General features: G+C 42.6%; 1 protein-coding gene across 2 annotated transcripts in view; it reads right to left on the reverse strand.

The window, feature by feature from the left end:
• Positions 1 to 1,869: 1,869 nt before the first annotated feature.
• LOC142947779 (copine-8-like) overlaps positions 1,870 to 19,202 on the reverse strand; it is a 57,222-nt gene continuing 39,889 nt past the window's right edge. Inside the window, exons 9-20 of one of the 2 annotated variants that reach the window (XM_076089598.1) lie at positions 18,608 to 18,712; positions 17,549 to 17,590; positions 16,572 to 16,647; positions 13,917 to 13,973; positions 13,490 to 13,551; positions 13,166 to 13,212; positions 11,171 to 11,352; positions 7,534 to 7,661; positions 4,855 to 4,957; positions 3,699 to 3,756; positions 2,953 to 3,026; positions 1,870 to 2,082 (exon numbers count right to left, since the gene is read on the reverse strand). In XM_076089598.1, coding sequence (XP_075945713.1) covers positions 1,870 to 2,082; positions 2,953 to 3,026; positions 3,699 to 3,756; positions 4,855 to 4,957; positions 7,534 to 7,661; positions 11,171 to 11,352; positions 13,166 to 13,212; positions 13,490 to 13,551; positions 13,917 to 13,973; positions 16,572 to 16,647; positions 17,549 to 17,590; positions 18,608 to 18,712 — 1,147 coding nt within the window. Of the gene's footprint in view, positions 2,083 to 2,952; positions 3,027 to 3,071; positions 3,757 to 4,854; positions 4,958 to 7,533; positions 7,662 to 11,170; positions 11,353 to 13,165; positions 13,213 to 13,489; positions 13,552 to 13,916; positions 13,974 to 16,571; positions 16,648 to 17,548; positions 17,591 to 18,607; positions 18,713 to 19,202 lie in introns of those variants that run through there. The other variant, XM_076089597.1, reaches the window with a different exon arrangement.

Consider the following 19,202-nt stretch of genomic DNA (forward strand, 5'->3'; position numbering starts at 1 on the left):
ACTACATAATGTAGCTCCACTTGACGGACGTAAACAGCTTCCATTTGTTGATAACATAGTTAGCTGTGTTGAACTTTTATCTTTTTTCCCCCGCCATGAACTGGGTCGATATTATCCTCATAATCAGACTACATGTGTTTTCACTTTATCATTAAATAAACGTTGCTGAACAGTGATTGGTACTGTAGATGGAAGTTTGTGGCATTAAGTCTTCCCGACTAAACCAGTGAGAAGAGCACCGACAAAACAAAAACAGAAATCTCAGAAAGCCGTTGTGGAAACAGGGACACAAGAATCCATTATAAGTGTTGTGAATCTAAGCTGAGAGCAGCTGATGTCATCCCAGAAGTATTCAGAGTCATCCTTCAAGCCTTCAGGAGGAGAGTTTGATACTGAAAACATTGTTTTGTTTTCTGGTGACTGTTCCTTTAAGGAGGTGATTAGCGACATGCTACTGAACTAAACCGTCGGGGATTATAACAGATTTTAGTTGCAACATTGTTGGACAACATGGAACTACAACAGAAACAACTCAGTCAAAGTTCCTACTTTGATCCATAAGGGTCGCTGCTAAAATAAAAGCATCTTTGCATTTTGGTTGGTCGGCTAACTGTTTCCTGTGCACATATTCACAGTGTGTTGCTAACACAAAGGTGTGAGTCACCTGATCTCACAGCTACCGAAGTGCTTTAATTCTCAACCTACAGTTTGGCAAATATTTCATGATGTGAGAAAAAAAACTGGGAACCCTACAGACTGACACGCCGACATGTTATTTAAAACACCTTCTTTTTTTTTGGCAATACTAAACAAAGTGAGAGGTAGAGAGACGTAAAAAAAAAACTTCTGAAGAACAATGTTGTTCCATGGAAATAAAAAGAAGACGTAACTTAACACACAGTCAGGTTCGGTAGTAAGAAGTGTGTTTTTGACTTCTGGGCTTGGAGATCCATTTCCAGAGCCCACGGTGGACACGGTGCCCGTGAATGCTATCTGACTAAAGAGTAAGGCTGCTTCAAGTACCTGCTGCATTTGATTTGACCCGACTTCCCAGGGAGCACAGCTTCCATCTGAGTCAAGACCGGTGGACGGAGCAGAAGTGTGGGAAGATATCAGGCGACGGGTTTGTTCTTAATGGAACATGGCAGTGGTGGTGATGGTGAGGGGGGGGGGGGGGGGGTGTTGTGTGTGAGGGACAAAGCCCTGAGTGCAGGACAACAGTGCATGCTTCTCTTAAAACTAGCACATGCTCCATTTATGAAAAAAAACTAAAACATACACACTCTGTAATGAAGAATGTGGCACCAGGGCCTAAAACGCTTTTGTACAAAGTCACAACTTCCAGTTTCTGCGGCCGAAAAATAGGAATCTGAAAGGTTTTCACATTGATTGGTATAAATTTCCTCCTGAAAAAAATGCGCCAGTCCAGTCCTCAATTTTGTAAACATTTGAATATTGAGAGACATGATTTTGTGAAAGATAGAGGAAGTGGAAATAGAAATAGCAGATGATCAATCAGTGTTTCAATCTGACAGCTTCATGTGGTCTGTTTCCTGTCCCGTCCATGCGTCCTGGTGGAGGTAGATCTCGGACCCTTCCCCACCACGACCCTTTAAAACCCCCAACCTTCATCCGCTACGGAAAAAAGGTCCCTTCCTCTAAAAAGTGGAAGCGTCCCACTCGGGGTTATCCGCATCATGGCCCTCGGCTCACGGTCAAACGTTCCCGACAGAGAGAGAGAGAGAGCGGGCGAGGTCCGCCGTGTGCTCAAAAGCTTCCAGTGAAGAGTAGGAAGAAGAAGAAGCAGATAGATGAGAGTAGAGACCAGCAGGGTCGGCCGGCCCGGCGTCGAAAGCGAGGCCTCCGCCTTTAGATTCGGCTTACCCGTCTGCAGAGGAGCGGGTGGAGAGCCGGTGGAGGACAGGGGGTGTAAGGAGGAGGCAAGGGGCCAGGTTTGATCCCTCGGGTCCTCATGTAGGACAGGAACTGGTCCGGGATTTCGGCGAGCACCTCCTTAGCCAGGCGAGCCATGCTGAGGATGTGGTTCCCCCGTCGGTCAATGTAATCTCTGAAAGGAACGAACTGTGGAGAGGAGAGGAAAGGAAACGAGGTGAGGAGAGGAAAACCATGAGAGGAGATAAGGGAAGGAGAGAAAACAGAGTGAGGAGAGGAGAGGAAAAAAGAGGAGGACAAAAGGAGACAAGAAGCATAAGGTGAGGCAGAGAGAGGAAAAAAGAAGAGCAAACAAGGAAAGGAGAGAAAACAGAGTGAGGAGAGGAAAAAAGATGAGGAGAGAACAGGAAACAAGGTGAGGAGAGGAAACAAGGAGAGGAGATAAGGAGACAATAGGACACAAGGTGAGGAGAGGAGAGGAAAAAAGATGAGGAGAGGAGGGGAGGAAACAAGGTGAGGAGAGGAAACAAGCAGAGGAGAGGAAACAGGAAGTGGAGAGGAGAGGAAACCAGAGCAGAGATAATTAAAGGAGGGGAAACAAGATAAGAAGAGGAGAAGAAACCAGGAGGAGACAAGGCGAGGAGAGGAGAGAAGAGGAAACAAGGAGTGGAGAGAAGATAAAACAAGGAAAGGTGAGGAGAGGAGAAGCAACAAGGATATGTGGGGACAGGATAGGAAATGAGGAAAAGAGGAGAGTAGAGGAAACAGAGAGAGGAGAGGAGACAAAGAGTCAGAGGAGGAGAGGATATAGTTGGATAGAATTTCAGAAAAGTGAGTGAAAAGGACACAGAGGAGAAGGTTGGATGTGGTTCAGCGGAGCGAGACAGCGGGAGGAATATAGAAACATGGCCGACTGAGAACAAGAGCACAGCAGAGGGTCAAGCACGTTGACCTTTTTCCCATTAATCATAAATCCCACATTTCTCTGAAGACTTTCTGCTGAGCTCACAGCCTCACAGCCTCTCGGCCGTGCGTCTTCTCTGTGAAAACACTCCGTACCTGAACGATGTCCCTCTCGGCGTATCGTCCTTGGGATGAGATCCTCTCCTCGTCCCCGTCCAGCTCGATCATTTCTGGGGAGGGAAAGCACATCGGGGGGGGGGGGGGGGGGGACTCGATCCACGCCGAGCAAACACGACACGCACTTTAGTGTGTTTTAATCCGCCGGAGCCATTACCGTGCCACTGGGTTACATTTCCTCGGAGTGTTGGTAATGCCAAACGTGGCATGAGTACACAGGGCTGTGCACCACCAACCATGTGCACCACGGGGAACGTCATGCACACTGACTTCATGAGCGTGACAGGAGTCAAAGTTTTTTGTTTTTTTTATACAGAGGAACTGCTCCGTGAATTGTAAACACGACAAAAACAGGAGCGAGGTGAGAGAAACATGGCCGTCGTCAGATGAGAAAAAGACTTCCACTTAACCTCAGGGTCAGAGAAGGAGGAGGAAGGAAGAAGAGGAGGAGGAGGAGGAGGAGGAGGAGGAGGAGGAAGGAAGAAGAAGAGGAGGAAGGAAATTAAGGGGAAGGAGAACGAGAGGAGAGAAGAAAAGAAGAGCCGCACAAGGAAGGGCTGAGCCATGTGGGAGGCGAGATAGGAAGTAGAATGAAGTCAAAGGATTACTGCATGCAAATAAACACACATGCATGTAGAGCACACACACACACGCACACACATGCGCACACACACACACACACACACACACACACACACACACACACACGTGATCACTCTGCTTACCGTCAAATTCCGCTGGTCCGACCCCGACTATTATAATTGACATGGGCAGAGACGCAGCCTGTTACGGGTGGAAGGAGACACAAAAAGGGCTCATCAAAGGCGGGAGGGAAGGAAGCCGCGTTCTTTGTTTTCACCACTCGCTATCTGAAACGCCGCAGGCTGTCGGTGAAATGCCCCTGCCAATTACTGACTGTAAGCTAACAGGCCCATAAATAAAGGAAGCTCAATGGCAGAATTCAACGCCATTGTTAACACAGTCCAAATCCATCTGGCCTCTGAAGCCGGTTTCATAAAGCCTCTCGTCCGGACGGAGTTTTTTTCTCATTTCATGCATCTACAACTTTGTCTAAATCTCCCAAAGCTTCACGGCTTCAGAAATGACTTCCATTTACATCTTCCTCTGCCCCTGAGCTGCAGCCGAACATCCGCCCGGCGCCGCAATAATGTTTATTAAATCCTAGCCGAGTGGGACGACAGAGTACAGTTCAAGTGATGAATGAATGTTTTAGTGTTTCATAACTTCCCCTGGTTATTAGATGAACGCCCCCCAAATTGCTTGAGATATGAATGGGGCATGGATCCTCTGTGGGCCAGTAAATAATTACTCCTGAATCTTACTTTACAATAACATTACATCACATGGAGGCGTGGGGGAGGGCTGTGTGATGAAGGGCCACGAGAGCACTGAGGCTCCAAATATATGAAAAAAATCGTTACACATCACGTCTGATCACTCTAATTAGAAAGCATAGTTATTAGAGCTGAACGTAGCGGGGGGGTGACCGGGTCGACCCCTCACTCCCCTTATTAGTGAAGATGAGCGAAAGGGAGAGAGGGAGGCACTAAAAAGTGAAGGACAGCTTTTCATTTCCTCCCTCTCATACGGTATGTGCGTTGGTGTTTTAGACTCCATTAGAGGCTTAATCACAGCTGGACCTCCGGGGCTCCTCACACGCTTTACAGTGAATTAACGGAGGAGATATGAGCACACGGTACACGGACTGCTGCTGCACGTGAAGCCGTGATATGCATTCGTTAAAACCATGTCAAAAAAATAAATAATAAAAAATGCTTTTGCAACTCGAAGTCTTACCAATAAGAGCTTGGACAATACAAACATACCGTACATAGATTGAGTCTAAATCTGGTACTGTACATTGACTATGGACTCCTTCGTCTGCGCCATGTCCGTGATCACGCCGTCAGAGATGATGAGCAGGATGAAGTACTGTGAGCCGTCCGTCACTGCTGACGCGTACCTGGCATGAAGAGAGAGAGAGAGGGGGGGGGGGGAGGGGGCTGGGTGTCAACGGTCAAATAGGCACAATTAGAGAGCAGAGGCTCTTCTTTTAGCATTATATTCAAATTAAAGGGGATATAGACTTCTCTTTTTTGCTAACATCGTCCTCTTTATTCATTTAGGAAAGGGCACTCTGTTGATTCAACACATCACGACCAATTAACTGTTGGCACCGAGTACAACTCAACCTTTGAAACTTAGTATAATGTCTTCTGTGTCTCTGGAGGAGCTTTTTTTTAAAGTCTGAGAAGACTCTGAAGATGTTGTCCCAGGAGGAACAGAAAGCCTGAGTTAATAACTGCAGGCACAGAGTTTACAGACACGCAAGGAGGGTATATGGGAAAAAAGGGTTGCATTATGGGAAGTGTAGGATCCGGTGTTTGACACAAACTCTGGAGTACAAGTGAGGACATCATTCTTTATTTCTGTCTGTGTCACTCAAGTCCGCCAACTTTATGGAGGTACGAAATGAACTCGCTGGAGTTTACGCCCGTCTCAAACCACCGTCATTGCTGCTGCAGTTTAGATATTAGAGAGTGTCCCATGTGAGGATATTACCCCTCAGAGATCACTAAAACATTGGGGACAAAATGGTCCAATTACTGCGGAAGAGTATTGGAAAAATGATTTTGAGATTAAAGTCTAAATGTCAAGTATACAGTCAAACTTTCAGTTTTAGTGCCAAACTTAAGAGAAAATAATTCAGAGGAGGAAGATTTATTTCATTTCTTGATTAAGTCGAGTTAAAAAACCTGTTCAGGTAGAAAGTAAAAATGTTGAGAAAGAAATCGAAATACTGTTTGAGAATGAAGTCGAATAACTGTCGAACTACTAGTATACTGAAATTTCGACTTCATTCTCAAAATTAAAAATACATTTCTATTTCATTTTTGTCCTCATGCCTGACCTTAATACTCTTTAATAAATCACAGTGTCGGTGCTGTGTCATGTAACATGTCAAATTTGTGATAATTAAGATTTTTGGTATTAAGTACATAGCCATGTGTGTGTGTGTGTCTTTTGATGTTAAATAATCAAGAGCTGTTTTTATAACCTTTATTTAAACAGGATGTATTAACGAGTGAATCATGATTCTTTGGTCTATTTTTCAGCTCTGAACTAACACTTACAGCAGTTTTATGTTACATATAAACCAGAGTTGAATGTTTGAAGGGACGTCACAGGACAATGTTTTGAGAGTGCATGTTAAATAACACAATCAGACAAATAGGAATCTGACGTGACTTGGTGTCACTTTTTTTCTTTTAGTGATGTCTTCCTGGCTTTTAGTCAAACGCTCCAGAGAAGTGAGCGCTGAACAATGCAGCTATTCTCAGGTCGAGTGGGCGGACGGAGAAGGAGAGCGAGAGAGATGGGATTTGAAAAAGCCAGAGATGAAAGGTAGGAAAAGCGCTTGTTACAGTCAGTCTCGAGGATCATGACACGAGATCCTGTGATAGTGAACGTCAGCTGGAGGCCGGAAAATTCTCAACACGTCACTCTTTATCAGGGCTTATCAGTGTAAACGGAGAAAGTGCTTCTAAAAGTTGAAGGTAGTATCTACCAGAAGTGTCTATTATTTGTTTTAAATATTTAAAACAGTGGAAGAGCGGCTTATTTTTATTCGTTGCTCCAATAAAAATGTAACTGCACTCTAAGGCCCACGTGTCTCTTGCTAATGGACTTTTTTAATAGTGAAGCTCTGGTTTCTACTTGTGCCTACGAGGATTCATTAATTGTTTATTTGTGAAGAGGTGGGAGGTGAGACATTTACTGTTACTCACAGCACCATCTCTTCTACTGGGTATTTTCTGGTTTCCTTGGTGCCTGGTCCTGCAACTTAAGGCAGCAGATCAATCATCCTGCAGACTGCTCACCCTCTAAAACACTGTCGTGTCCAAACCACCACTGAAAAACAGTGAACGTGTTGTGTGGTGATTGGATCGCTCAAATCCCCGTGGAGAGTTTAGTCAGAACTCTGGGCTCAGTTCCTTTATTTAAAACGCTGTATGGTGTATTTAACTTGAGATGATGGGATACACAGAATACAACAATATAGGAATATCTATAGAGATACGTACTATTCCTTTAATAAACATATTGCTTTACAGCTCTTATTAGTGTCTCATTGTTCTAACTCACATGCTGCCTCTATAAACATTAACATAGGAAAGAAAATGAAATGAACATAATAATAATGATAGTCACTATTTCTACTCTCTCTCCACGCTGTTAGCGAGCTGGTCTTATTGTGCTTTGTTGCTAGGCAGGATTCAGATGGCCTCTTTAAACCGCAGTGTGTAGTGATTCCTCTTGAAGAGACAGAGTTATTAGCACATTTATTTTAATCCCACTCCCTTTGTGTCACGGATGGCTGTCCAGCAGCCCCCACCACACACACCACACACACACACGACTGAGATTCCACCAAAGACGATTTGATCTTACATGGATTTCCTCGGTAGAACTGTAAATGAAGCGGTGGCATTGTACTCCCATGTTCCTGGTGGATGGCTGTGATTATAGTGGACCTACCTGGCCACGTGGTTAATAACGGGGGAGAAGTGGGTGGGTCCGTAGAGACGCACAGATTTCAGACTCTGGTAATAGGCCTCCATCACCCCCTCGATACCGCTGCAGTACGGGTTCTGTGGATTGCCATTCTGCACAAAACCAGAAAGACAAAACAAAAACCGTAAATGAGTGCAGTAGAGGATAACTGAACTGTAGATGAATGCAGGAGACCTTGGGCTGTCCCGATTTTTTGAGTTACTTTTGTGGTAAACTTGTTCCGACTTTGACAAGATAGCTGAGAGGAGCCATAACTCTTTATGACTTTGTCCTCATGGCGGCTCGTGCGTGACTAAACTAGCGGGACGACACCGTGCTGCTTTTGATGTGTGGAGTCACTTTCCTTCTACCAGTACTGTAATAAAACACATCAATTTAAGACAATGGAGACTACAAATGCCACTAATCATTCTGTTTTTCGTATAATTTAAAAATTAAGATATTTCATCTGCAAAGTGTCCTTGGACGTTCTTCGTACCCCATGATGTGACATAAATTCATGACGGCTATGTTAAGGTATGTATATTCATGGCGGATGTGTCAGCTTTGTCTATTAATCCCTGTGTCAGTAGAAGCTCTGTTGAATCAGGGATAATATTTCCATCAAATGTCTTTTTGCAGCTGCTGCAACACAATTGTGCCGAGTCAGGAGAGCTTTTGGTCTTTATTAATCTCACTTTGTACTTTTTTCTTATGTATCGAGGCATGAGGCATGAGGCATGAGGTTGTCTATGAGTTTGATTGCACTTTAATGTCATTTCTGGAACTCTAAAATAGCAAAAATGTACAAAGGTTACTCATTTGTTTTTCTTCTTCAGGATGATGCTGTTCTCCTGCTTTAGGTGTTCTCTACACGCCACCGGCTAACAGTTAGTTTACATACAGCGAGTCACCATCATTGATTTAATGTCAGCCAGCTAATGTGTTGAAAAATGTGTCAAATATATTCAAGGGCAATTAGAATAACTCGCTTACATCCCGTCTCTGTGGGACCGACTGTACGTGCATTTTAACGCTATGCATCAAAGTTAACATGAAATTGAATATAGTTTGTTTTGATATTCAGAGACAGTGTGGCTGAAAGGAATAATAACAACACCATCACGCTGAAGGAGGAGGAGGGGAACAAAAAGTATTTGTATATTTTATATCCCTTCATGGGGAAAAAGGCTGATATGGAATTACATTTTTTTTTCAAAACAGGCATGGCTTTGCTGCAAATTGCAGCATAACAGGATTACATGAATACTCAGAGACATCAAAATTGGCCACCCGAGGGCCAAAATATCAATAATATTCCAACACTATCAAAACATCTTACCTGGTATATGAGGCACTAGAGGGTCGCGGGCCTTAAGGACGTTAAATCCAATCTCACATCTAACACATTACTGTGGGGAAATGTCGGGAGTTTAATTCTCCTTTTACAGTGTTTTGGTAGAGAATATCCTGAGGCGAGACATTTCACAGTTTTAACGCTGATTGAGGAACGGATACCAGCAGAGGCCTTTTCGGTAACAGCCATCGTGGTGGGATACAATTAGTGTTTTAACAGAGGTTACAAGAGGACAAAACATGGGGCTGATTTGTCTTAGTTTGTCTCGCAGAAGCTCATCCACTGGCTTCAATCCTTGTTTTAAATGGTCACTTTGGTATTTTTCAACCTGGACCATATTATCCATGTTTAACATGTTTCATGGACCATAACTTTTAATATTGGTCCAGTATTTAGCGAGAGCACTGCAGAGTTCAGCCGCGAAACATATTGTGATGTAATCGCTCGGAGCAACTCCTCGTCATCAATGTACGTCCACGAAAAGTGTTTGTTTGTGCGACTGACAGGCTCAGATTGTTATTTCAAGTGTCTGACAACATTATGGAAAGGACCTTAAAGAGAAAGAAAAAGGTTTTCTTTCCCTTTTTCATTTGATCCGGTCTGCGTGTTTGCTCGGAGAAGTCTCTTTCCAAAATCTCTCTCTCGAACTCTCACTCCAGTTTCTACCGTCTCGGCAACACAATAAAAAAACGAGCGGAAAAGTTAAGAAAAATGATGTGTTCTTTCTCTGTAGGGTCCCTTCTGTCGGTGGCAAAGACAAGCACTTTTAGTGGACGTACATTGGCGATTACATTGCAGACCGTTTGGCTGCTGCCATCTGCACACCAGCGCTCTCCCTCAATACTGGACCAATTAAATAAAAATGATCCGCATTAGTCAATTAGACACAGAAACATGTTACCCTTGAAGATGTTGAACCAAAGTTGTTGCAGTTCTTGTCCCTCTGCAGCCTCAGTATTAAAATGGATGTCTGGCTGACTGGGTTTAAAATATCCAAAAGAAACTCTCAAAGAAGCAAACAATACATTATTTAAGCTACCCATATGTTTTGTGCTTTTTTTTTTTTAATGATCTCAGTATGAAACCATCTTGACTCTCATTCTGCTTGGTTGCCCATGAGCACGAACAGCGCACTTGAGAATCCTTTGCTTTGTAAATGGAGCTTGCATAATCCCGTCGCAGTCAGTGGTGGCTTTCTCCCACTGCGGCTGCACAGCTGCAGCCGTCCTCTTTAAGAGTTGACTGAGTTAAATCCTTAATGGTTAGATTAATGCATATGCGCCTGGTTTTCGACGTTTGGCGCCATCGGGGAGGCTGTTACCCAACGCTGAGCAGCTGTAATGGCTGTAAACGCCTCTGGAGCAAACATCTGGAAGTGACAGTAGACCAGAGAGAGGATTATGGGTGGCTGAGGAGTGGTCAGGACGTCTAGAGCCCCGAAGTGCTTGACATTGGCAGAGTGATGTAGACAGACGGATGGATGGATGGATGGATGGATGGACGGACGGATAAAACGATGCATGGTTTAATATTGAGAGTGGCTGAACAGAGAACACAGCTAATCCAGATCCCTAATGCATACTGTGCGCATGATTTCCATATGTTAGAATAATCAAAAGATTGTCATACCGTGCTATAATTTCCATAAAGAAATTAAACTGTCTCTGTCACTTCAGTAAGACTTAAACTGACATTTTTTACATAATAGATAGATTTGGTGTATTTACAGCCAAAACTAACCCGCTCATCTGGCTTCCATCACCGCAGTGTGCGCAGGCTGGTTGGCTGAATTTTGGCAATGTGTTGAACAGAAGCATTCACACCCGCCAATAAACTGTCGCCTGTAATCGGACATGTGTGTATAATAGTGCCTGGTTGCATGCTCTGTGTTTTCTGTGTACTTTTAGCGGGTTTTTTTCACATTGTTCTAGTTCTAGTACATGCGCAAGTTGCATGAGCTCTCACTGAGACGGACAAGCGTGTTTATATACTACAAGTCCTAATCTTAATGTTTGAAATTGGCACCACACATTTCACATGAGCCCTATGGCTTTATGTCACGAAGAAATACTATTGAATTGATTGCCATGAAATTTCGTACAGAAATTAATTTTTCTGACAAAATAAATCCAAATAACTTCGATAATCCTTTGACTTTTCTTTTAGTAAACACGGCAAGTCAAAGTTTTCAATTATCCATTCACAAGGTGTGAACCTACAGTATACTCGGATGATGGAAATGATGGGAGAAGGTTGTTTCCTCACCAGGGCAAACTCGTGCGAGACCCGCCCGTCTGGGGGAAGCTTGGCGCCGAAGCCGAGTGCAGGAAACATCTTGTCGCTGTCGTAGTCCTGGATGATCTCTCCGACGGCCCGCAGCGCCATGGCGTAGTCGTTGAGGTGGTATGGGCTCATGTAGTGGAGCGAGGTGGGCTGGGACGGGTTGCCTGGGACCCGAATGGTTCAACACAATAACACACACATCAGCATCAAACTGTAATTATGCCTGCTGCCCCCTGGGCCGTGACACATATTAAAATATAAATAAATAAAATATAAATAAGGGAGTGGGTGGAAGGGGGTTCAAATGCAGAGTTTAGTTATAGTTACACAAACATTTCTCCAAGGCACAGCTGCACTGGCGGCTGAAAATGATCTCGAATGGTTGCCTCAAACCACAGCGGGTAGTGTGAAGAAGAGGAACCACAATTTATTCTGCATAGCTGAGTTACATGAAACCGCTGCTGCAGTTTAGCGACTACACAAATAAGATGATGAGCAACAGTGACCTGCTGACCACCCAAGAACTTCTATCCCACCGTCAGAAGTGAATGAAATCAGTCAACGTGATATTACTGTGATACTGAAATGATGCAGGATCAAGAACTCTTTCTTCTCCATTAGCAAGAAGAAGAATCTTTAAATCCAAACTACAAACAAGGAATGGTAAAAATGGTCAAAACAAAAGTCTGTCTTGTCTCATTTTTTTGGGAAATAACAACAAATAAAGATAAATACATGAGAGTAAATCCAATAACTGTAACCACAATAATGACATTAAAGGATAAGGTGTCTGAACCCATTCTTCCATTCGGTCTTCAGTTCTTTCTGAAGACCGAATAAATGTTTTTATCTAACGAATTATTCTGCTTCAATCCATATTTGTTGGCGTTAAGCCTTTCAAAAACACCATAAACTACATTCATACGACCACAATAATCCTCGTTTTTATGGCGATGATGATGTCATATGATGACAGACATTCGAGGCTTCATTCGAAAAGTAAAACAATGACATTTGGTTCCACAAGAGCTCCCGTGTTCATCATAATGAAGGAACATGTGCAACGGTGTGGCTACTAAATGTGGTCTAAATAGTTTTCTGAACAACAATGGAGCTCAATAGCACAGAGGAATAAGATTTATCATGTTTAGGTTACAAAGATAATATTTGTTATAGGATATAAATTCATTGTGTTTTTTTTGTTTGATATTCTTATTCTATAATGATGAGGCCTTGTCTTTTAATACGAATATGAATGAATGTGTACGAGCTTGTTGGATGCAATATTATAAAAGAAAGAAAGAATCTGTTATATTCTGACACAACATATTAGTCGTTTTGAAAAAAATTCTGCATATTGCCAACAAAAAACAGAAATAATATAATTATATGCATAATATCAGTTATTTCAGCCATTCTCAAGGATGTGGAAAACTGATTTGATGGCAGTAAAGAAAGCCACCCATTCCTCCTGTGACATAATAATGTGTCCAAAATTGTATTACATATATTAACTTAGTACATTATGTCTCACGAAAATGAGAACATCACTCATCAGTGACAAAGTCTCCTGCGCTGGATTGCTCGTTGTGTTTGTTTGTCATTAAATTGTTGTCAATGACAAATGTACAGCAGTCTAACTGAGGGGCTTCATGAACACCCAATTGGAAATGTAATTTGAAAGATGTGGGAGTAATGAGTTTCCCTCTACACCGAGGAGCAAATTGTACGAGTTGTGTTTAAAGAAAACTTCAAAATGAGCTCTTCAGAAGTTGCAAGTAATAGATAATGTTCACATAACTTTCCAACTTTTCAGCTGTTTTGCCTTTTTTTCTTTTTGGTCATTAGAATAAGCCAATTAAAACTGACTGATAAGGAATCACTAAAGAGTTCACATCAAATAAAGATTGGAGTATTAACCACCAAAGTACACTTAAGGGACTTCATTGATAACGGCAAAAGCTTTCAAACACTTACCATTTGATGCCGTGAAATCAATTGCCACTGTGAAGTTAATCTGAGTCCTACAAGAGAAAACAAATCACATGAGGGGTAACGGGGAACCATCAATCATGCTAGATTATACCACAGCATGTTTCAAAGCACGCAGCAGCGAGCAATTAAGCAGCGGGTTATCGGCAGCTGTCACTCCTAATATTGGAGCTGTGATAAAAAAAAAAGAACGCGGTGCGGTAATCCTCTCGGTGTGCAGAGTGAAGTCTACTCAACATTGAAAGTGTCTGTGGGTTCAATGATGAGAGTGATGCTGGTGCCTCATCTCCTCATTTATTGTGAACTCACCCGCCTCGGATGTAGTCCAGGAAGGAGAGCTCAGTGTCCACGAGGCAGGACAGGAGGGTGACCTGCCAGTCAGGAAACAGACAATAATCATGTGTTCACTGTGAACAGTGTCTGTTCATGTAGCACCATGTAATGGGCATCATTTTTGACATTTTGTGCTGGTAAAGATAGGTTCAACATGCGGTCATGCGGACCAAACCTGATCTTGCTTAAAATTTAAATTTCTCAGTGGTGCGTTGTTAGGATGAAAGACAATGAGGCATAAATGTTTAAATAAAGCCAAATAGCTGCTGTGACAGGTATTTCAGTTAAAACCTGAACCCACATAGGTTAAAAATACATCTACAAATGAATCATCATGAACTATTAATGGTAATCTGGAGCGTGGGTATAAAGTGAAACACATCAATGAAAGCTGTCGACTCACCGATCCTGAGTTTTGGTACTTTTTCTTCTTCTTTCCTTTTTTCTTTGGATTGAGAACCTGTGGAGAAAACAGAAGCTTTTATACAACTTTGTTTAATTTCCGTGTTCACATTGTTTGAGTTCACTAGCCACTGCTTCCAAAAGAAGTCAGAATAAATGTATCAGAAGCTTTGAACATCTCTGTGAAAGAGAAGGGAACGTCCCTACTCGTCTCTATGGATCATTTTATTCTTTATACTGTGAGTCCTGGTCACAGGGATATTGTTTTTAGGGCGGCACGATTTGGGCCTGACTGACAAGTCTTTTCGTCCTACAACTTTAACCCTTTCACGGTTTGTTTACAGTTAATTTAAAAGGTAGTTGTAACCTTTTTGGTCGCCTAAAAATGTTTCCTTCGGTTGTACTTAGCTCCACCCTCTCGTCTCACTTCTGGTTGCAAAAGAAACAAGATGGCGACGGACAAAAAGCTGAACTCGAGGCTTCAAAACGGCAGTCCGCTTCTTACATAAAGTCCACGGTGGAACGACGTGATAACTCCCCAAAAGTAAAACCAAAACATCTCAATAGCGGTTGAAATGGTGGTTGAAAGTTACTTTTGGAAGCCAAAAATCGTGATCACAATTAAAATATGATTAATTGTGCAGCCCAAATTGTTTGTTCTATTTCAAGCTATTGCACTCTTTTCTCACTCGACATGAGTGCTCCACTGAGGCTTCTTGCACTTTGCCTAAATTTGAAGTTACCAGAGCAAAATTAGCTGGGCGATGTCTCAGGACTCTCCTTTCTCCTCCGACTGTCTGCACCTCAGACGTATGAAAAGGTCGACAGACGGAAAAAAAAACACTTCATGGAGATTAAAACGAAATGAACGTTTAAGAGTCAAGAAGAGGTGGAAGGAGTCTGGATAAAATCCAGCTGAATTGAAAGGTGACACGAGCGTGACGATGTTGATATCACATGTTGCGTCACACATGTGGAGGCAGAAGGCCCGGCTCCTCCTGCTCCTCTGCGCTAAGTGATTCAGGTTGTGCTTCATAAGCACCTCTCACTGAATCTTGACCTTCAGTGAGTAATGGTTTGCTCACATGCAGCTGGTGTGGAAGTTAATCGGACCGGGTCAGTGAACCGCACTGAGCTTTAGAAGAAGACACAGAAGACGGTCTTTTGAGGAACTGCTGCTGGCGTGTATTCAACTCAAGGGCACAGCATCCTGTGAATAATCACACGAGTCGATGTAGAACTGCTGATGTGTTACTCCATGTCAGTGTGTACCGACTGGAAATATAGACCGGAACGGCAGGTTGAACAAGCAAGCCTGCATTTCTGCATTTTACTACTGTATTTTATTTTTTTTATGTTTCAATGAATGTCCTTAATTGTTTTTAAATCTCCTTTTCTTTTGCCTCATGTTTTGATGCTTTTAATGGTTTTATGTGAAGCACTTTGAATTACCGTGTTGTTGAAATGTGCTTTACAAATAAACTTGCCTTGCCTTCAGAATCAATATAAAAACTGCAGATTAAGTATGAGGTAGGGGGGACAGAGCACTAGCTCATCTTGAGGAAGGATCTGGAATAAGTTGGCCGTGCTCAAGCACTAAATTAATGTTGAATCAGTCAATTTTGAATAACCAGGTCAAGGTAATGTGACATGGTTGATTTCAACAAGCAAAGTATGAGTCCATGCATGCATTTGTCCAGTTTTAGTCAAGATACATGCTGTTCACATCCGCCTCGAGAGACACAAGGCAAGAGGAGAATTTATGTTCACATTATAGTGGAAAACAAAATCAATTTCTTTCCTGTCGGCTCCTCCGTTACGTTGTATGTCTTTGGGGTATTTTTCTGACCTTGGTCCTGTGCTCATGTGCAGTATGTGTGGGCAGCACTACGACAAACGCTCAAAACTTTGAACACAAGCTGAGCTGACCTTTGTGAGCTCAGCCTGGTGCCGTATGGTAGCACTTGTGCTGGAGGGAACCCACGCTGAGGACATTTTCCCCACCGGGTTAACAAACCAGTGTTACAGATAACCTGTATACCCGACGATTTACAAGAGCGCCTGTCCACCGCCTGCAACTTGAGGTGAAGTCTGACTCCTGCTACTCTGCTGCTGCACGGAGCAACTTTCACTGTGTAATTGTGGCGTCTCTCCTCCGACTTAAGAGTTTTTTTGTATTTGATGGTCGCGGGCGCTGATACGCAAAAAATTAAAAAACTGGGTTTTGTTTCTATTAAAAATATAAAGCCCAAACACTGTGTAACACCGACTACAGCGGCAAGCCTCTTGTGCTGTAACTTAACATTGAGGAGAGTTTAATGTATGTTTTTTAATCTTCCAGACCAAGATGATAATAAATGATCATATATTAACATGGCTACGGCTGAGCTGGTGGCTAGCAGCTAACAGTGCTAACAATGGCAGATGTAATCGTTGTAATGAGTGCAGAGCAGAGTGCCGATCCCCCGAGTTAACTACTTTTCCTCACTGGCTAACTACTCCATGTCCCTGGTCCTCACTTAGTCAAAGGGCTGGCTGAGGGTTAAGACTTGGTTTTATGGTTATGCTTTGTATGAGGTAAGGGAAAGGACAAGAGGATAATAAATCCTCACTCGTATGGAAGTACAAGTGTGTGTGTATGTGTGAAGAGCATCACCTCATAGATGTGGAACTGTGACTGGCTTCTGGACATTTCTCTGTAGCTGGTGCTGAAGTCGCCAATAAAGTCATGGCTGTAAATAAGAAAAAGAAAAGAAACACACATACAGTCAAATTTCATCCCAACTGAAAAAAACAACATGTTCTGTATTATAATGAGAAGCACTGTAGAGAATAAAAATAAAAGCCCATAATAACAAGAATCAAAGAACCCATAATAACAGTAAAAATGTTTGCTGGAGATTCAGATTAGATTCAGTTCTCTGTGTATTGATTCATCTAATGTGTGTTCACAATATCAACGCACAGGAGGAATCCATATCACGAACAAGCTCCTTGGATACCGGAGGCGTGCAGCAACCAATTTCCTAATTTCATGGAGATAATCAGCACGGTTGGAATCAGGGGCCAGAAATATGTTTAAAAAACGCCCTTGAAGTGTCAGAAAAACTGTGAAATTAGCTCAAAGACGAGGCGAACTGTGCTCCTGAACACTGGGAATGCACTTGCTTCAAAAGATAAACAGTTAGTCTGTCAAGAGACCGTTCAAGCAGTATTAATAGTTAATGTGTATCTAAAGCAGTAGGGAGTGTTGTCACATGAAGAGCTCTGCAGGGACCTTGTTCTACAGTATCTGCTCTGAAGAGGCTGCATCAGGACAAACATATTGGAGAGAGACTTTAATCCAAAATGCCGCTCCGTACTTTGAATATATGCTTTTGTATTTTTGGCAGTTTTTTTTCTGTCATCAGGCGAAACATCGTTATGTCTTAGAATGGCAATGTAGGATTATAAAGAAATAATAAAGTAATTACTACATACTCTGCTCCAGGGCCTTGTTGCAAATATATGTTGTGTTTATTCCACAGCGGGAGGCAATAAAGTGATGCCACTGTTCAGATGGACGGAGCATCGTAACATACAGAGCAGTACGTTAAGTGTAACGGGACAAAAGAAAGAGATTGTTCCGCTCACCCTCCGTCTCTGTCCCAGTCGTACACCTCCACCTTAATGCTCCTGCAGGGAAAGAGAAGAGGGACGAGGGGAAGGGGAGGAGAATCCCATTAAAAAACGAATTAGCGCCACTGATTTACAGCCTTTCTGCTTAAAAAGATGGTAGCTGGTCCGTGGAAGGCTTGGGGGGCAGAAAGTGGACAAGCCTACATAACGCAGAGAGGGTATTTATCAGTATACCCTGGTGTAGCTCCGGCAAATAAAAAAAGAATTATGAAAAGATAGAAAATAAATAAGAAGTAGGAAGCGCTCCACCCCCGAGGCTGCCTAGTCCTCCGAATCTGTATTGGAATGAAATAACCAACGAGTCTTATGACGCTGTTAGTGAAGGTATCGATGGAAATATGACCTGCGAGTGTTTATGGCATCAGAGGAATGAAGCCGGGTGTTAGATCACAGAGATGCTTAGGTCAAAAATACTGTAACTCAAACTTCGGCTGACGTGAGGCATCCATGTTTGTCCCTGTTAATATGGGCTCTGTGCTCTTTCAGGGTAAAAATTAGGAACCGAGCGGAATCGGTTGAGCTGAAACAAGCTAAATTTCTATATCAACAGAAAAACAGATTTCTGTTGATGAAGCGTAATATTAGCTAAATTTAGCAACCTAAAACCTTGTTACAAACACAGGACGGTGCTACTCTCAGCGTGCTTTTTAATAGTAGTTAACTACTTTAACTTTTCACTGCTAGATTGAAGCACCACGTCACCTGAGCCAGTTTGTCCTACTTAAAGGTGTCAGCACTTGTTAGTGTAACATTTGGAAATGTTGAGTAGCTGAAGGAAGTAAACACCGTAGGTCTGATCTTTTCAGCAGTGTACTCTTTATCTAACAGGTGGAACGCTTGGTATGCAACATTACATTTCTACAGAAATAGTGAAACAAAGAAGTTCTGCTAGTTCTAGTTGTATGTCAAGTATAGGTCAAGTATTTATAAATCAAACCCTCTTTTTCTTGTATTTATTCTAGAGAAGTCTTTGAGTCTAGCTGTAAACATGGTCAGTGGGTTCATCTACTGTACCTGTCGTAGTCTCCGTTACACAGCGCCCTGACAGGAATTTTAAAAGCCTGCCACACGGGATCCAGAGTGTTCTTCACCACCTCTGTTTTGTGGCAGATGGTGTACCTGAGAGAGAAACACACAGAGCTGTTAACAGAGGACACATTTGCCTTAAAAGTCCAACTGAAATCACATTAAAGGATTCCTTTTTGTAGTCAAAAATTATGTATTGTTAAAGTTTCTTATCATTAAAAGGACAAAAAATGGTATTTGGGTAAATATCAGAAAAGCTCCTTTTCGTATCAGATGGCTGGTTTCCATCTCCATCTTAACAGTGCAGATATGTATGCTGCACCACACAAAAACTACTTTAAGGTTAAACAAAACAACCCTGTGTGCACCTCCTCTCTCTGTTACTTCACGAGGCCCGGTCTTTGGCTGAAATAACAGCTTCCTGTTCTTTTCTGTGCGACACCTCGTCCGGCTCTTTGTAACCGCAACATTTAGGCTGCATCAGTAAATACCCAGCTGCACAAAAAGAGAATGTGTGTCTCCACCAAGACTCTGAAGTCGACTTGAATAAAAAGCCTCTGCGGGGCAAAGAGAGTGCGACCTC

Source organism: Anarhichas minor, unplaced genomic scaffold (genome assembly GCF_050575085.1).
Source record: "Anarhichas minor isolate MPS153535 unplaced genomic scaffold, ASM5057508v1 ptg000011l, whole genome shotgun sequence".
Lineage (NCBI taxonomy): Eukaryota > Metazoa > Chordata > Actinopteri > Perciformes > Anarhichadidae > Anarhichas > Anarhichas minor.